Here is an 18,833-nt window from a genome sequence, read left to right on the forward strand (position 1 = left end):
TAAAATTCAGCATGGAGCTTTTCGTCCTGTTGCTATGTAAGATGTCATGTATTCGATTATGGTGTTATTCATTTGGAGCTGTCCAGAGAAAGCAGAACTGCTTCACTCATTCTTTGCATCAGTCTGCATGCAAAAAGAAACTATAGTCCAACCTACCAAAAGCATAACTGTAAAAAAAAAAAGAAGGTATAAAGCCACCTTTTCTGTTGCTGAAATAATGTATTCATTATTCGCGCCATCACACTGCTAAACAAATAATTCCCTCAACACTGTCAAACTATTTACTAAGTCTGCATTACTATTACTGTTAAACTTCCCATCGTTCCAATCACCCATCTCCTCCCACTTATGACTGTAACTATGTTGCTTGTATCCTTACGATTTATGTTGATTGTTTCCTAGTATGATTTGATTGCTTATTTGTACCCTATGACTATCATTAAGTGTTGCACCATATGATTTGTGACGAATGTATCTTTTCTTTTATGTACACTGATAGCACATGCACCAAGACAAATTCCTTGTGTGTCCAATCACACTTGGCCAATAAAGAATTCTATTTTATTCTATGTGTTAAGCCACCCACAGCCCATTTTACATACAGCAGCCTATCAGCTGTTGTTGTGCATCACTGATCATTCTTGGCATAATTTTCATCACGAGTAGCACATTTCATGATTGTGGATTCGGAAATATAGTGAGTGGGATGAGGACTGGTTAAGGGATATGTTAAAATATATCCAGAGTATGGCATGTATGGGCCTCTGTATTGCCCAGTCTCTGATGTAAAAATGTCTTTCGGGGTTTGCAGAAGCAGCAAAGAACTCCTCTTGCAGCCTGTGATCATTAGCAGGAATGAGAAAGAGAAAGTATTAATTGAAGGCTCTATCAACTCTGTGCGAGTTAGCATTGCTGTGAAACAGGTAAGCCCCATACGTGTTACAGGTGAGGTGCTTACTTGCTGCAGCTCATCCTGGAGAAAAGGCTCATGGATTCCTATTTTCCTTCGGCAGGCTGATGAGATTGAGAAAATTCTATGTCACAAATTTATGCGGTTCATGATGATGAGGGCAGAAAACTTCTTCATTTTACGTCGGAAACCAGTTGAGGTGGGTTATATGAAGTCATTGTTGCCCTATGTGTGTGATTCTGTTGACAGTAGTGGTACTACCAATGTGTGGGTTATTTCACACGTTAAGCTTTCCAGCAGGCCTAAAATTTCAAAGTGCCTCTTATCTATAAGGCATATTTAAATCAGTAACAATCTCTTTTACAAAATCAAATAATGTGGCTTTATTGAACTGCTTTTATCTCTGATTTGGTCTGTTTAACCATGGATGAATGGTGTGAGACTTATTTTTTGTGCTAGCTGTCAGGGCAATATCTATTTTTATACGTATATTGGAAAAACTAGATTGAGGCTGAATACAGGTAACTAACTAAACTAAATAAATACAGCATAGTTGGTAATGTTTCCTTATTACATAGAATATTTTGTTCTCTTGATTCTTTTTCAACTGTATGACTCATTATGTAGGTAGCATAGACTGTTTTCAAATATTAATATGGCAGAACTTATGTACAATATTAGGTCTTTAGATCACAAGCAACCAAAAAAAAAGCTAGATTATTTTTGTCTATGTTGAATCAATAGTCAACAGTACAGAAAAATTGATGGCTGAGTCTTGACTTCACTGATGCTAATAATTTGTTATGTTTGGGTTTTTTTTAGGGCTATGACATCAGCTTCTTGATTACAAATTTCCATACAGAGCAGATGTACAAGCACAAGCTGGTGGACTTTGTCATTCATTTTATGGAGGAAATTGACAAGGAAATCAGTGAAATGAAGCTGTCAGTCAATGCTAGGGCTCGCATTGTGGCAGAAGAGTTCCTTAAGAATGTAAGGACTTATTAAAACACAATACAATACAATACAATAGCAGAGTTGGAAGGGACCTTGGAGGTCTTCTAGTCCAACCCCCTGCCTAGGCAGGAAAGCTTATACCGTTTCAGACAAATGGCTATCCAACATCTTCTTAAAGACTTCCAGTGTTGGGGCATTCACAACTTCTGAAGGCAAGCTGTTCCACTGATTAATTGTTCTAACTGTCAGGAAATTCCACCTCAGTTCTAAGTTGCTTCTCTCCTTGATTAGTTTCCACCCATTGCTTCTTGTTCTACCCTCAGATGCCTTGGAAAATAGTTTGACTCCCTCTTCTTTGTGGCAACACCTGAGATATTGGAACCCTGCTATCATGCCTCCCATAGTCCTTCTTTCTATTAAACTAGACATACCCAGTTCCTGCAACCGTTCTTCATATGTTTTAGTCTCCAGTCCCCTAATCGTCTTTGTTGCTTACACCTTATACAAATAATGTCCAAATAGTATATCAAAAGTCACCAGTCTCTTGTGGCTGCTTTTTAGGCAGGACTTAAATTATTAAAAGGGAAAATGGAGTTGTGGTCTTTTAAAACCTTTAGAATTAAGAAGGGCTCCCCCCCTCCAATATTATCTGTGAGTGTGGGAATCCTCAATTCAAGCCTCTCTGTAAGGCTTACAGTCTAAAATGAATATTTTGTGAACCAATTTACCATTAAGGATTATTTATTACTGGGCGAAAAAATAGCGTATAAATGAGTTGGATTTTTTGTTTCTCTTGTGGAAAAGAGTTCTAGAGAAAGGAGTGGGAATGCAATTGTTCCTTGTAGAATGCATGCTCCATATGGTATGAATAGGAGTGCTAGGAACACTAAATGTGAAAGCTTTAGGAGAAAGAGGGCAGTATAATGGGTGGTGTATTTTATTCCATTACAAAATTCAGATTAATTTGTATCTTGCTCATAAGAGAGATATTTTCGAACTCTGTTCTGCGACACCTACACCCGTCCTAGGGAGAGACTGAAGGCCACAAAAGAGCTTCGTTCAAATACAGTACGGCATCCATAGTCATTTTTCTAAGACATTAACAAGAAAAAGCCTTGAGGAACTGGAGGAAGAGCTCTTACCTATACAACAGTCAGACCATAGGATCCTGAGTCTGGGACAGAACTGTAACTTGCGAAAATGTCTCAAACAAAACCCTCCCTAGTTCTCACAAAGACAAGAGAGAAGGAGGGGGGGAGAAGCACAGATTTGCAAGGTTCTTTTACCCTTATTCTAATCGGCCTGCATGACTTGGTTTCCTAGACTGGTGTACTCTGAACGGGTGACACATTCAGGTAGTTCTCTACTGATGACCGGTTGCTTAACAACTGATCCCCCAAAAAGGGACTTTTCACCTGGTTCTGAAGTTCTGATGTTTGGACCCCTCCGCAGTCACGTGGTCAGACTTCTGCTGCTAGGCAACACAGCTGCATGGGTCATTTTTCAGCTTCCCGGGGTCATGTGACCATGTTTTAGGACAGATTTGTGGAATATAACACTTGGTTTTCAGCAAATTTACAACAGTAGTGAACGATTGATCCACTTAACTACTGTCATTTAATGACCACAGTGATTCATTTAAAGACTGCTGCAAAAAGGTCATAAAATGGGTCAGTCGTGTGGCTGACCCATCAAATGTCCCTTAAGACATATAACCAGGGGTGGGATCCTACTGGTTTTAACAACTAGTTCGCTGAGCACGGGCCCAAATCCCACCCCTGCTATAACCCTGATGAACAAGCACCACTAGAGTCTTATGTTGAGAAGTACCTTTACTATGGAAAGGCCTTGTTCTCCCATGAAGAAACACCATGGCTCCTATTTGGTGGATTACAGTTTAAAGATTTATTTATTTTTGGAGCAAACAGATTTTGCAGTGCGGAAAAGTTTGAAAAGCCATTAGAATAACTTTATTGTCACTTTGAGTGTACACTAATCGGCATACATTAAAATGAAATTTCATTTCATGAAGCTTTCAAAGGGTCACCACCTCCAATATACACTGCATAAACATGACTAAATAAATAAATAAATACAAAATTATGCATATACCCACATACATTATATGACATGGAGAAACAGCAGGGTCTAATTTGGATGCATATATCTACATGGCGAGAAAAACGAATCTTGTGAGTTTACCAGACAGATAGCATAGGGAACTGAGCTGGTACACAACCTGGAAGTCCTGCTAGAAATACTTAGAAACCTCCTCCCAGAGGGGAGCAACAGAAACAGACCATAAAGTGGGTGTGTGGGGTCTCTCACAATGCTTCAAGCTCTAAGCACATAGGGCTTATAAGCAGTATCCTGAATAACGGGAAGCGAGCTTGCTATAATCATCTCCACTGTCCTTACCACTCTCTGTATGGACTTTCTATCTGAGGCACTGCTGTCACCGAACCAAACAGTGATGCAGTTTGTTAAAAAAAACTGCTCTCAACCGTGCCTCTGTAAAAAGTAGCCAGGACAGAAGGAGAAAGATGTGCCCTGCTCTAGGATACTGTCCTAAAAACTGCAGTGATTAATTTGTATTACATGAGCAAGTAGTAATAACAATTTTGAATTAACCGATTTCTTTTTTGTTCCCTCCCCAGTTCTAGGCCAAGGGCTGGAATCCACAGCTTTGCTTTCTCATTCTCTCTGCCCCGCTACCTTAGGGCGGCTACAGAGAGGCCACAGCTCAGGAGTGAAATGAGAAGCGGCTAGACCTGCGAGGGCTGCCCCCAGCTGTTCACCGTTCTCGCCAGTGTGCCCGGGGTCGGGGGGGGAGGGGAGGGGAGGGGAGGGTGCTTTTTAATATTTTTGGAAGAAAAAAAAAACTGTGCTTGTATAAGATTGTGTTGACTTGATATTCTTCTCCTTTTTTTTTGTTTTTAAATACATGATCACTTGCTGTATAATTTGTCTCCCTGAATGTACTAGTGGAGAAGGTGGGATTGGTTGCTCTAGCAACCCTCTGCAGAAGTTGCTAGGGGAGTTCCAGTTCGGTGATGTGCATGCAAAAAGATTGCCGGCAATCGCTGACAAAAAAAAAAAAAAAAGAAGCCTGCCATTTTCTGTACTGCGGGGACCAGGTGGGGAAAAAAAACAGAGAGAGGGACCTCTGGACCATTTTTGTCATTTGATGAATCGATGGCCTGGAGGCTTGGAGCCTGCTGTTCAGAGGTGATCGCTGGATGGCTACCTTGGTCCCCCTTCCTAATGATGTGTAAAGGATCATGATTTCAGGCAAGTTGGGTGTTGTAAACACAGGCAACCCTTTTTGTGCCAAGTCACTCCATAACCTGGAGAAAGTGCTCTTTCCCCATCCATCTTCCCCCCATTCCCATAGGGATCAGAGCATTCTGAACACTGCACTGCCTCCTGATTCTACCCTTGGGTTTCCCTTTCCATACCTGTGCCAGAAGGAACTGGGGGGGGAGGGGGAGGGGAGGGGGCCAGGCCAGGTGTCAGCTGAATGGGACGGAGCTGGAATCTGTAACTCTCATTTCTTTTTTTGCTATGGCACTTGCTGTATCTTTTCTTACTTTAACCTATTAAAGCCTTTTTGTCTTTGCCTCCTGAAGTAAGGATTCTTGTCTAGCTTTACTGGGGTTCCTGATACATTTCGTGCCCCAAAAGGTGCTTTTCCAAAAGACAATGTTTAAAACCTTTGTGGGTTTTTTTTCCCCCCTTTGAAAACATTTTACTTCTCATCAGCCATTTCTGACCGGTTCTAGTGAACCGGTAGCGGAAATTTTGAGTAGTTTGGCAAATACACTTCTGGCTGCCTCCACCCCCATCTTTTTGCTGCCTCCCGAGTCCCAGGTGATCGGCTGGGTCTTCTTCTGTTGCCTGCAAGGAGAATGGAGCTGGAAAGCAGGTTATTGCGGTGGGGAGGGAATGGGGATTTTGCAGTATCCTTCCCCTGCCACTCCCACCAAGCCACGCCATACCTACAGAACCATAGTAAAAACATTTTGAATCCCACCACTGTTGTTCATCCAAGAAGCTTCCTCAGTTCTATGAGTTGGAACTGAAGAAGCTTCTTGGATGAGAAGCGAAATGTTTTCAAAGAAAGCCATTGCCTTTTTGGAGGAGTGCCTTTGGGACAACCATGACCTGGATGATTGGGGCTCTCCAAAGACATTTCCATCTTGCCAAGCTGTCTGGGAAGGGTTTTGAATTTCTGTTTACATCACAACGACCCAATAGGCCACAAAGGGAGGAATGCAGAATAATGTTGGCATCTTTGTAGTTTATTCTTTTTTTTTTTTTTTGCATTGCTCAGAGAAACCAAATCAGTTCCATAGACTTTTTCACTGTTAATACATTATAAATGTGTGCCCCAAATTCCTATTAAAAAAAAGACATGAGATGATCTATTTGTGAGTGCCTATGTTTGAAATAAGAATTATTTTAACAAATGGGCTTTGCTATACCTTTTCCTAATATTTAGAAACACGGAGTTTTATCTTCCTACTGGCTTGCAGTGATACTTAATGGTATGGTTCCAATAGCATGTTATCTTTTATCTGAATAAGATCAAGGCATTGTTATTTAGAAAGTTGTAAACAATGAAATAACTTAAAAGTCACTGGTGAAGCATTGAGTAGCAAGTAGATGATCCCTTCCCCACCTCATTCTTGAAAAGATACAACTAAAAATCAACAAACTGCCTTCAAACTAGTCTCTCCAACACTATTCCCCCACCCAAAGGCCTCTGTTGTCTTGACAAATTATAAAATGAATGATACTCCCTTTTTTACATGAAAAAGTAGCCTTGATCAGCTGCTATTGCAGTTTAGAGATTGATACACTGTAATCAGTGTTAAAAGATGAGGATTGTTTTGATCTGATGCACTGCTGGCAAAATTCATGCATTACATATATTGTGTGTTTGTGTGTGTGTTGTTTACCTTCTAAGAGAAATCTAAATCAGGAGGAAATTTATTTCAAATGTCTGTCCTAGTAGGCATGGTCAATCGTGAGGAATTCTAGGAACTGCCAGCAACATTCATGCAATGACAGGTTCTCCATCCATGGTCTAGATCAGGGGTGTCAAACTGGTAGCCCATGGGCCGGATGCGTCACACGTAGGCCACGCCCACCCCAGCTCCGCCAAGGGGGGGATACATCACGTGGCAGCAATGTGATGCTGTGAGTTTGACACCCATGGTCTAGATCATTGTATGTCATATTTACAACTTGTTGCCACCGGGTATTACACGTAAAGCCTCTTACCTCACGCTCCTTGCAATCTTATTGGGTGCCTGGCTGAATATAAGAAGTCACGGCTGAGGTATTCCCAGTTTACTTTACCGAGCTGGGTCTGGTTCCAGTAGGTTTCCCCATCAACAGTGCCCAGTCTAGTAGTGCCCCTTCTATAAATCCATGGGCGATAATACCAAAATAGAGGCATTGTTCCCGTCTTTTGGAACAAATATAGCATACGTCTCCTCAGTTTTGGATTAATGAGTCGGGAAGCAGAAGCCCCAAGAGAAAGACATGGAAGTTTGGCCCGTGAAATGGTTCTGGTGTCTTCTGATGTCATAGCTAAGATACCCTGAACACTCTGTAAGTTCCATGCAGTTGACTCAACAATACCTTTCTTCCTCTTTAAAGGTAGGCCTCAAGCTTAAGGGACTTGTTTGTTAATGAGCCATATACAGTCTCACTAGAATCCCATTTGAGCTGCATATGCTCTGGATCTGAACATCCTTTTCTGCTTGCTTAGCTTTGATCACAATTCAAGACAGAAATGTGAAATGATTCATCCAAGCCAGCAAGGTAACCGGATGAGCAGCATGTTAGGGAAATGCTAGCAAGCTCACTTTTGGGATGTTAATGTTTTAAAATACTACCCTATGAAGCACGAGAACGGCTTACAGCGGCATCCAATCAACAAAGGAACTCGGTTAGTTTGAAATTTTTTCATAATTTACCAGAAAAACTTGCAGGAATATCAAGGTTTTTTTTAAAAAAAATATCTGTGTGCACACACAAATAAAGGGAGAAGGTGGACTTATTGGACTATTCTGTGATAGAATGTGGTGTAGAAAGAAAATCCAGTTCCAGTTCCAAACTGGGAATAAAACATGAGGCTGCTCAAGAAAGAAAGTTTATTGATGAGCAGAATCCACTTACAAGCATGTGTTTCTGGGACAGCTGATAAAATGGTTGAATGAGTGGATGGATCTTTATAGGTTTCTGTGACTTTGAAGTTTGAACTGTTCTGGGGATTGTGCAATGAAGGGGCTTGTGTCTTGGTAAATTCTTAATCCCATTACTTGGAGCTGAAGGTGTTTTGTTTGTGAATAGACTTGCCCAGTCTTTCTTAATGGGCACAAAATATCCATCTAAAGACTTCAGGCATTTGCTGGGGGCTGTTTTCTGTCTTTAAAAGCTTTACTTTTCTCCATTTCTCCTTTGGGGAAATATAATATTATGCCTCTTTTAATATTCCCCAAAATATATCATCCTTTGGGATGGTGGGGGGGCGTCCCACAGCAACCTTTTTCTTAGTTGGCATTCAACCAGGGGGATGGATTTCCATCCCCACCATCCAGTCAGAGTTGAAGAAGCTTCTTGGTTGAGAAGTGACAGGTCTTCAAAGATAAACCAGAAAGTCCAGTTGCCTCTTGAAAAAGCACCTTTGGGACAACCAGATCACATAAAGTCAAACCCACCCAACCATCATTTCACCTTGTCGCCTGCAAACACACACACACACACACACACACACACACACACACACACACACACTTGTGGAATGGGCCTGCTCTCTCCTTTTCCTTTTCTGCACATTTCACCCAAATATAGTATTAAAAAACAGCCACCAAAAGGAGCAGGCAGGAGATGGGAAGCATCTGTGTGAGAAAAGGGCAGGACCCTTAAAAGGGGGGCTTCCCCACATTTTCTAAGGTGCCACTGATAGATCTGGAAGAGGGTAAGGGGTGACAAAAGAGGGGTATCACCACGTCTCTGTGTGTGTGAGAGACAGATTCTCTGTGTGTGAGAGAGAGACAGAAAGAGAGAGAAAGAGAGAGCAAAAGAGAGAGACAGAGAAATAGAAAGAGACAGAGAGAAAGAGAACAAGAGAGACAGAGAGATAGAGAGCAAAAGAGAGAGACAGGAATAGAAAGAGAGAGAGTGACTGTGTGTGTGTGTTTGTGTGTGTGTGTGTTTGAGAGGTGTTAGTTATGAAATGTGCTATTTCTCCTCAACCCTCTTCATTCATCGCAATGACTTTCCGGTGTACCGGAATGCATCACCCCTTCAATCCTAATAATAAATAAATAAACCAATTAAAATGAGGAGAGGGCAAAGTGAGCCTCCTCCCCGCCCAGCGGCATCTGCCCGGGCGCTCTTAGTTTCCATAGAAACTCCAAACAGCCTCCTGGGAGTTATCTATGGGGAAGGAGCCATCCGGACCCGCATCGGCGGGAAAGGGAGAGTCAGCTTCGGAATCCCATCCCGGTTCGTACTGCAGTTCTCCAGCCTTGGCGGGGTGGGCGTAGGAGGGGTGACGAGGCGCGCGACGCTGGCGAAGGACCCGGGACACTTGGAAAGCCAGAAGGTCCCAACCTGCGCTAGAGAGATCTATTCTCCCTCCCTTCCATCTCCCCTTTGGCGGCGAGAGAAGTGCCGTTGGCACATGCTCAGAGGCACTCTTCCCCTCGGTCATCAGTGCAGATGGTTGGGGTTTGAATCCCGGTTCAAAGCCGTGGTTTCATGCCCGAAAGGAACTGGGCTTTAGTGGGAATGTGGTGCCTTATTTGTTATGTGAATAGTTTAAAGTTGGGTAAAATTCCCAGTTATGGAAGTGGTTTCCATTTTGGAGGGTGGTGGTGGTGGTGGAAGAGACTGGATAATAATCAAATAGCTGTGGTGAGCGGGAATGCATTGGAATGAGGAAGTGCAGAGTACACACTGGTAGTTGTGCACACTGGGACAATTAAGGAGTGCTTCATTTCTAAATCAAATTGATTTGCAAACTGCCCTCTGGCTCTCTTGTGATTACTATGGCAGCTGGGATTACTCTGAAGTCAAGGAAAAATCCTGAAAAAGGGGTGTTAATAAATCCAACGCAGCAAATACAATGAGTTCAGTTGGGGCACTGGTGCAAAGCTTTTGACAATCTGTCAATGGCTGTGGGTGTGTTAATTTCTGGTATGTGTGTATCTCTTTTTTTTAGAAGTTCGAGGTGGTGTAATGAAAAATCACCCCTCAGTTTTGCTCACAAAAACCTTGTAAAGGTTGGTTAGATTGAGTGGCAGTGATTGGCTCAAAGTCGTCCATTGGGTTCTGTGGTTAATTTGAAACCTGAATCTTGGTTTACTTGATCTCAGTCCAGCTTTCTAATCACTGCACCTCAATGGCAGCCGAATAGATCCCTCCACGTTCTCTGCAGTAATAGTATAAATATCCTTGGGCCTAAAAGTGTGTTGCTTTCCAACAAGGGCTTTTTCAAAAATATTCTTTTATTGAGCTCTGGTTCACAACCGTTTAATAGTTTTAAATGCTTCAACACTGGAAGTTTTGAAGAAGAGATTGGATAAACATTTGTCCAAAATGGTATAGGGTTTCTTCAACATTAGTTGAACTAGAACAGAGGTCACCAACTTGTGGTCTGTGGACTACTGGTGGTCTAAGAGAAAATTTTGGTGGTCCACAGAAAAATTATTTGCATATTTATATTGTACTGTGTGGGTCAGAGAGGGGCAGAAATTCTGACTTGGGGTCTGCTTCAGCCTCCTGGTACAAGGCTTTGGGCGAAGGCTGGAGGGAAGGGCCACTGGTGGCGAAGAGGCGGAGGGCCTTGTTCTAGTGGGACTGCATCCTGGCCTGGAACTGGCTGACCATCCCAGCTTGCTGAGCCTCCAGGCGCTGGTACCTGGTCTAGCACTCCCACAGGTCTTCCCTCTGGCTTGGAAAGCCTATGCTCATAGTCCTCAGTGATGTGCTTCTGCTGAGCCTCCTTCCTGGTCAGATGCAATTTGAACTGAGCTGTTTTCGAACTCTTTCTCGTGGCTGCTTAGCTCCTGCAACTGCTTCCTATTGGGGCCTGGGAGGGGAGGAGTGGCTGGGAGGGGAGGGGCGAGGTGAAGCACACCTTGATGTGAGCGACATCGAGTTGGCCACACCCACCCAGTCACATGATGACCCAGCCACACCCACCCGCCCAGATCATATTAGTGGTTTGCGGGATTTAAAATTATGAATTTAGTGGTCCCTGAGGTCCGAAAGGTTGGTGACCCCTAGACTAGAAGACTTCCAAGGTTCTTCCAACTCTGTTATTCTATTCTAATAATTCAAGTTAGAAACCAGGAGACTGTGACTTCTAATCTTGCCTTAGGCACGAAGTCAGCTGGATGTGTTTGGGCCAACCACTGGAGATTGTGAGTTCTAGTGCTGCTCTAGGCATGAAAGCCAGGTGGGTGACTTTTAGCCAGCCACTTTCTCTCTCAGCCACTGTTAAAGAAGAAGAAAACAATGGCAAACCCCTTCCAGGAAACCTTGCCAAGAAAACTGCAGGGACTAGCTCAGGCAGCTACCAAGAGTCAAAAACTGGCTTGAGGGCACAATTAGTCCTTGATTTACAACAGTTCGTTTAGTGACTGTTCAAAGTTACAACGGCACTGAAAAAGTGACTTATGACCGTTTTTCACACTTACGACTGTTGCAGCAAACCTGATCAAAATTCAGACACTCGGTAACTGATTCATATTTATGACGGTTGTGGTTTCCCATGGTCATATATGCAGGGGTGAAATCCAGCAGGTTCTGGAGGACCGGTAGCGGAAATTTTGAGTAGTTCGTAGAACCGGCAAATGCCACCTCTGGCTGGCCCCAGAGTGGGGTGGGAATGGGGATTTTGCAGTATCTTTCCCCTGCCATGCCCCCCAAGCCAAGCCACATCACGCCTACCAAGCCATGCCCACAGAACCGGTAGTAAAAAAATATATGAATTTCACCACTGCATATATGGATCACCTTTTGCGACTTTCAAAGTCAATGGGGAAGCCAGATTCACTTAACAGTGTTACTGACTTAACAACTGCAGTGATTCACTCAACCACTGTAGCAAGAAAAATCGCGGGGCAAAATTCAATTGTCTTGCTTAGCAACCTGCATTTTGGGCTTAACTGTGGCTGTAAGTCGAGGGCTACTTGTAAAGAGAGACACACAGACAAAGACAAATACAGTGAGTAGCTGCCTCAATTATAATGCAGATTGGGCTGACCCTAAGTGATACATATGGGGTAAGTGAGGTGGATAAATTAGATGGCACATTGTAACGGTGAGCTGTCACTTATCCTTTCCAGGTGGCTGTGCAGTGCGCCATGACTGACGTACCTGGTAATTGTGAGTTGCTGTACAGACGGTGGATCTGGCACCTAGAATATGCAGGTGAATTGAGAAAATAGTGTGTGCCAAATGTTATGATGATAGCATTTTGATGTCATGAACTGAAGGTATCATTTATGTAGGTCATCAAGTACTCTGTGCCGATTTCTAAATGAAAGCATCAGTGACAGATGGTGCTACTTTTGCATGGAAAGATCTGGCAAAGAATAGTTTGCCATCTCTCTAAATAATTATATAAGATATAATTTGATATATAAATAAATACTGAGTCATTTTTGGTGAGATGAGTGACGATACAAGTTTGAAAAATAAATAAAGTTATTTCTACTATCAAGCTGCTTTTATAAATACAAGTGTTTTTCCTATAACACTAAAAAAGAATTTACTTTCAGTGATTTGAGCTCCATGGCTATTACTTAATGCTCTTTTAAAGAACTGCAGTTTGGTTCCACACCTTACTCTTATTTTTATTTATTTACTAGAACATTTATATTGCCGCCTATTCGCACATGGCGACTCAAGGCGACTCACAGGAATATAAAATCATCATATATATATAAAAAATAAAACCAAGAAAAGAAAATAATCAAATAAGAAATTAATAAAATAATATAATAGCCCCCAACCCATCACTCCGGTGACAACACATCACATAAGCCATTTAATGGGCTCCATCCCACTCTGGGTTCCCCAGGCCTTCAGCATCTTCTGGAAGAATGGGGGGCCATTCTAATCTCGGGATGGGGGATGATGTTTGTTAAACAGGCATTAGTACAGTGGTGGGTTCTGGATCTCGTTGCAACTGGTACGGTTGCAACAGGGCCCGGCGTCCTCCACATAAATGTGTGCAGTATGCACATACATGCGCGCAGCGCACACATGCATCTTACTATCCAGCGACACCTCCGTGACACTCCAGCTGCTTGGTGGACCATTGCTCAGGCGCTGTACGCGCCTTGCACGGAAACACCAAAGAGTTTAAAGACAGGTAAGGAGGGCGGGTGGGCCCTCCTGAGTAGCATACCAAAACGGTACCCGGTGCTCCGGGCAGGCTCCGGTACGCCCGTACCGGGGCATACCGCCTGCAACCCACCACTGTATTAGTAGATAGCAATAATAATAATGCTTTCATTCATTCTTCTATTTATTTTAATCAAATACCATCTGCAGTATTTGCAATCACATTTACATTTCTGAATGTGTTCAGGTAACCTAGATTTGCTCCCTGTTGTTCAATGACCATTAGAAAAAAATCAGAACACCAAATACAAGCTGGGTGGATGCTGTCTCGTGGATGACACTCATTCTGTCAAGGACCTTGGAGTACTCATTTCCAATGATTTAAGTGCCAGAGCTCACTGTAACAGCATTGCCAAAAAGGCATTAAGAATTGTTAACCATAATCTTGTGTACCTTCTTCTCCAGTAATATTGTATTGCAAACTAGGGCACATAAAACCTTCGCTAGACCTATTCTTGAATACAGCTCATATGTCTGGAGCCCACATTGGATATCAGACATTAATACAATTGAGTGAGTCCAGAGATATTTCACGAGAAGTGTCCTCCGCTCCTCTGCTCGCAACAGAATGCCTTCTACCACCAGGCTTGAAATTTTTGGCTTGGACAATCTAGAACTACGCCGCCTTCGGTCTGACCTGGGCATAGTACACAAAATTATGTACTACAATGTCCTACCTGTCAATGACTACTTCGGCTTCAACTGCAACAATACAGGAGCACACAATAGATACAAACTTAAGGCAAACCGCTCCAAACTCGATTGCAGAAAATACGACTTCAGCAACAGAGTGGTCAACACCTGGAATGCTCTACCTGACTGGTTTCATCCCCAAACCCCCATAACTTTAACCTTAGTCTACCTGAGACTTGACTTAACCTTAGAGTTGACCTCACCCCATTCCTAAGAGGTCTGTAAGTGGCGTGCATAAGCGCAGCAGCATGCCTATCATCCCTGTCCTACTGTCCCCACTTAAGTTACAACAGCCTTACAAAGGGTGCTTTATGATTCGCAAAGCACTTGCGGCCACCGTAAAACATTGTGCTGATACGCACATGTCACATGTCTGCATTTTGGGTACTTCACAATCTCTTCAGATTTAGGACTGGTTGCCAAGTACTCCGTGATCCTGTGATTGTCAGTTGCGATCTTCTCTGTCGGCTTCCCCAGAAAGTTAATAGGGAAGTTGGCGGAGACATTGCAAGCTGCTGCTAACAGCTGAGAGGACTCCTTCTTATCTCTTGGGGCTGGCTGAAAGAGCTATTGGCTGAGGGGAGCTCACATCCTTCCATGGGGGTGCAGAAATAAAGCTTATGAACATGTTTCCTACCCCACTATGCCCAGGAGGCCTCAGCCAGTTATAGGGCTCCATAGGGAGCATAAATTGCAAGAACCTTCCATATGATTATGAGAATGTCACCCATTTACATTAAGTCCATGCCTAGCAATGGTTGAGTGTACCTATCAGTAGCTGCAGAGCAATGCGAAGTTAAATGGAGCATTTTGCGCACGCTGCTGGGCTCTGTAGCCGGATGAGACCACCAGGATCTGGTGGTGTGGGGAGTAGGCCGAGGCCTCCAAGGCTTTCCCCATCTTTTGAGGCATCCCAATCAGTGGTGGATTCCTACCGGTTTGGCCCGGTTTGGCCAAATCGGTAGTGGTATGGCGGCCTAGGTCGCTGGAACCAACAGTGACCGAGGCCTGCCATGCCCCTGAACCGGTTCCCCAGTTGCCACCATGGGTGCCGCCATCTTGTTTTTTAGCTGCGTATGCGCAGAACAGTTTTAATTGAATTGCACATGTGCACGCACAAGCGATGCGCACAGGCCCGCAAAGCACTCGCACTCGCAAAGCAGTAAAGCCGGGTGGAACCCACCCCTGATCCCCATGCTCTGTTTAACAACCTGTGTGGTTGCTTAACAACTGCAGCTGGGAGAGTCGAGATTGTGTTCTTAGAGCGCAGCGTTCACATGGGCCATCTCACTTAATGACCGCTTTAATCAATGTTCAATATTCTGGTTTCGATTGTGGTCGTAAGTTGGGGACTACCTGTACTTTTAGCATATTGGTGGAACTCCCCCACTTTTTCCACTGCTTCTGTTCCTTTTGAACAAATTGTACACTTCAATTGCTATGTTCCAAACATGGGAGTCATCCTAACAGGTCACAGTTACATTTATGAGTCATGCGTCTTTTTGTACTCGGAATTCAATCTCATCTTATTTATTTGCCATAATTGAAGCATTAACGTATTTTTTTAAAAATGGCCGTGAACCTTATGTTCCAATGTTCTTTCTGATTATTTTTTTTTATTGAATGGTTAATGTTTCATAACCACAACATTCTTACTTTCTTCTACAGTGCATTAGACTTTAATGTTGATATTTCTTTCTGGTTTTTCTTTCAACTCTCACAGGATTCAGTTTCAAGCCCCTCTTGAAATAATTCTCTGTATATTTGGCCAGGTATATTTTTACCAGACCATGTGTGCTTCAATCTATCTTGTCCAGCCATCATTCAGATAAGTTAAATCATGGTCTCAGAAAGGAAATCTCCCCAGTTGTAAGGAATGAAGTTTTTTTTTTGGGGGGGGGATAATGAGAAATTCCCAAGCCAGAGAGTACTGTTATTACATGCTTCTTGTAGACATCTAGAGAGGATACCTAAGCATCCACTGAGTTGGAAAAAAAGAGGAGGAAAACCCCTAGCTTGATACTAATAAAGGAGAATATTTGTAGCTCAGGGTTGACATGAAGGCAGTGGTAAAATTCAATTTTTTTTACTACCAGTTCTGTGGGCGTGGCTTGGTGGGTGTGACAGGGGAAGGATACTGCAAAATATCCATTCCTTCCCCACTCCTGTGGGAAGGATATTGCGAAATCTCCATTCCCACCCGACTCTAGGGCACAACCAGAGGTGGTATTTGCTAGCAGGTGCTAGGACACTACTAGCACTGATGATGTTATCTAGTTTGGGTAATGAAACGTCTGCAAGAAAACAAACTCACTCAGAGAGCACCAAGCACTTTTTGACTTGGCTTATACAATGGTATCTTCATTGGTGGTATTCTGCCAGTTTGGACTGGTTCACCTGAACCGGTAGCAGAATTAGTGGCTGGCCCCGCCCACTCAACCCCGGCTCTATGGCATCCCATTTAGGCACCTTTTTTTTAGCAAAAGCACACGCACGGAAGGCTGAGCACATGCGTGGATGAGGGCATGGTCACATTTGCTAAACGGTAGGGAAGATAAGTGAATACCACCCCTGGGTATCTTGGTACTCATCCTTGATTTGTTCAAGGAGGCACAGAGAGTACTCAAAACAATGAGTGCCAAACCAAAATTTCCATAAGGAATACTGTAGTGAGTCACAAGACAGCTGACACCGATAAGTTCTAGCTTGTGTGTTGAGTACCAAACAAACAATAAGTACTGTGATGAAATTTTCCTGTCAAAATGTGTTGAGTAGCAAATTCGACGAGCTCAAAGCAATTGAGTACCAAAGTATCACTGTATAGACTTTGATTTTTGTGTACTACAGTGGGCAAGTCTTTTATGTATATACGGCATCATTTTTGTCTGCTAATGGAGCATTCTATTGATAAGGAGCTGTGGTGGCATAGTGGTTAGACTGCTGTATTGCAGGCTAACTCACTGCTCACAACCAGGGGTTCAAGTTTGACCATCCTTCCATCCTTCCGATGTCAGTAAAATGAGGACCCAGATTGGGGTAATATGTTGATTCTGTAAACTGCTTAGAGAGGCCTGTAAAGCACTATGAAGTGGTATATAAGTCCAAGTGTTATTTGTCCTGACCTAGACTTCTCAAGAGCATGCAGCAAACTCCTGGTCCCGACAAAAACCCCTTTTATTAATTTACTGTGAATTTTGCTCATTCACATCCAACAAAGTCTTTCAAGGGAGAATTCACAGTCACAGACCTTATCTGGCTTGGAGAGTTGCCAGGCCAATATCTGCAAAACGTGGCAAGGAGTCTCGGAGAGTCACGAACCAATTAAGCGAACGAATTGTCTCCTGCAAACTCCACTCCCCTTTCGCTCCTCTTTTATTTCCTTTGGGAGGGGCCATTCATCATCTGGCCTTACTCCCAAGTCGACCCCTGTTCTTTAGCTGTTCCTTTCGTCTGGTAACTCTGCACATGCGCACACTGGGAACAGGCTCCAGCTGTTCGTCTGCCTCACTGATGTCTGACTCTGAAGGCAGCTGATAACTGGCATACGGCTCTACCCCGCTCTCTGCCTCCGACACAGAGCCCTCATCAGAGCCTTCCCCAGACTCCAGGACTGGCCCATGTTCCTCCCCAGTCTCCTCACTGTCTGAATCTACTGCCAGCTCCACTGGCCGCTGGCGGACCACAACACTATTGCTATAAGCCAAGTCCTGAAAAAGGGTTTCAATCAGTGGTGAAATTCATTTTTTTTACTACCGGTTCTGTGGGCGTGGTTTGATGGTCATGATGTGACTTGGTGGGTGTGGCTTAGTGGGCATGGCAGGGGAAGGATACTGCAAAATCTCCATTCCCACCCCACTCTGGGGCCAGCCAGAGGTGGCATTTGCTGATTCTCTGAACTTCTCAAAATTTCCACTGCCGGTTCTTTGAACGACTCAAAATTTCTGCTACTGAAATTCTGCTACTTCTCCAGAACCTGTCAGAACCTGCTGGATTCCACCCCTGGTTTAAATGGAGAGCTAAGATATACAGCCAAGTGTGGTATGAAGCTTGCCATCTGTTGCAGTGACGTGCGGTCAGCTTTAGGGCTGGTGAGGCACTTTTTAGACTTGTGGACTTCAACTCCCAGAATTCCACAGCCAGGCATGCTCAGTTCCGATTTAAATTGGATCCCTCACTCACTCTCAAACAAACACAAACACAGAAGTTGGATTGGATATATTTTCCAAAGGCTTGAAAGCAGCTCCTCTGCCCTACCCCCCCTTCCCCTGCTGCCTTCCAATCAAACTTTTTGAATTCCTCCCCCCTCCCCACACACGCACCTTTTCCAGCTGTTGCAGAGACGATTTCAACTCTGCTTCTGCCTGCCCTGCCCTGCCCTCCCCTCATGAAAGGCCAGAGCTCTGAGTCAGACTGAGCTAGTTGCTCCCAGAGAACTCTAAAAAGCCTCTAAAAATGCCCTCTACAAGAGGCGAGAGAATACGTGCCTCATTTGCATAAGGAATTCTTCGCATTTTAACCCTTGGTTAACTCTTAAAAGGCGAAAAATTCCTTATGCACAGGAGGCCCCTATTTCTCTGGCCTCCTCCTATGGTTAACACAAAGCACTGTTCCAAGTCACTGTGAATCTAGTAGCAACTACCTTGGCTTTAATTATTTTTAAAAAAATATTTAAAATTCTTTCCTTTTCCTCATGACTGGTGAGGCCACGCCTCCCCTGCCTCTAGTGGCTGCACGTCCCTGATCTGTTGAAAACATTTCCAAAGCTAAGTGTTTATCTATTTTCTTCTTCTTTTCTTTGCCATTCCTATTTTATAATCTGAAAGGAGGCTGAGAATACCAT

At 43.5% G+C, this 18,833-nt stretch overlaps 2 protein-coding genes across 3 annotated transcripts in view; both read left to right on the plus strand.

The window, feature by feature from the left end:
* The window catches only part of ARPC4 (actin related protein 2/3 complex subunit 4), a 13,067-nt gene extending 7,572 nt beyond the window's left edge, over window positions 1–5,495 (plus strand). Inside the window, exons 3-6 of the mRNA XM_014059017.2 lie at window positions 812–923; window positions 1,014–1,109; window positions 1,733–1,903; window positions 4,525–5,495. Coding sequence (XP_013914492.1) covers window positions 812–923; window positions 1,014–1,109; window positions 1,733–1,903; window positions 4,525–4,530 — 385 coding nt within the window. The 3' untranslated portion in view covers window positions 4,531–5,495. The remainder of the gene's footprint in view (window positions 1–811; window positions 924–1,013; window positions 1,110–1,732; window positions 1,904–4,524) is intronic.
* Window positions 5,496–9,228: 3,733 nt separating this feature from the next.
* Window positions 9,229–18,833, plus strand: part of TTLL3 (tubulin tyrosine ligase like 3) — a 45,172-nt gene continuing 35,567 nt past the window's right edge. For both annotated transcript variants that reach the window (XM_087708686.1, XM_087708687.1), the window contains exons 1-2: window positions 9,229–9,388; window positions 12,238–12,322. In XM_087708686.1, the coding sequence (XP_087564812.1) occupies window positions 12,317–12,322 (6 nt within the window). In that variant the 5' untranslated portion in view covers window positions 9,229–9,388; window positions 12,238–12,316. The remainder of the gene's footprint in view (window positions 9,389–12,237; window positions 12,323–18,833) is intronic.

This window comes from Thamnophis sirtalis, unplaced genomic scaffold, assembly GCF_051295495.1.
Source record: "Thamnophis sirtalis isolate CommonGarterSnake01/CBP01778 unplaced genomic scaffold, rThaSir2_p1.2 scaffold_3, whole genome shotgun sequence".
Lineage (NCBI taxonomy): Eukaryota > Metazoa > Chordata > Lepidosauria > Squamata > Natricidae > Thamnophis > Thamnophis sirtalis.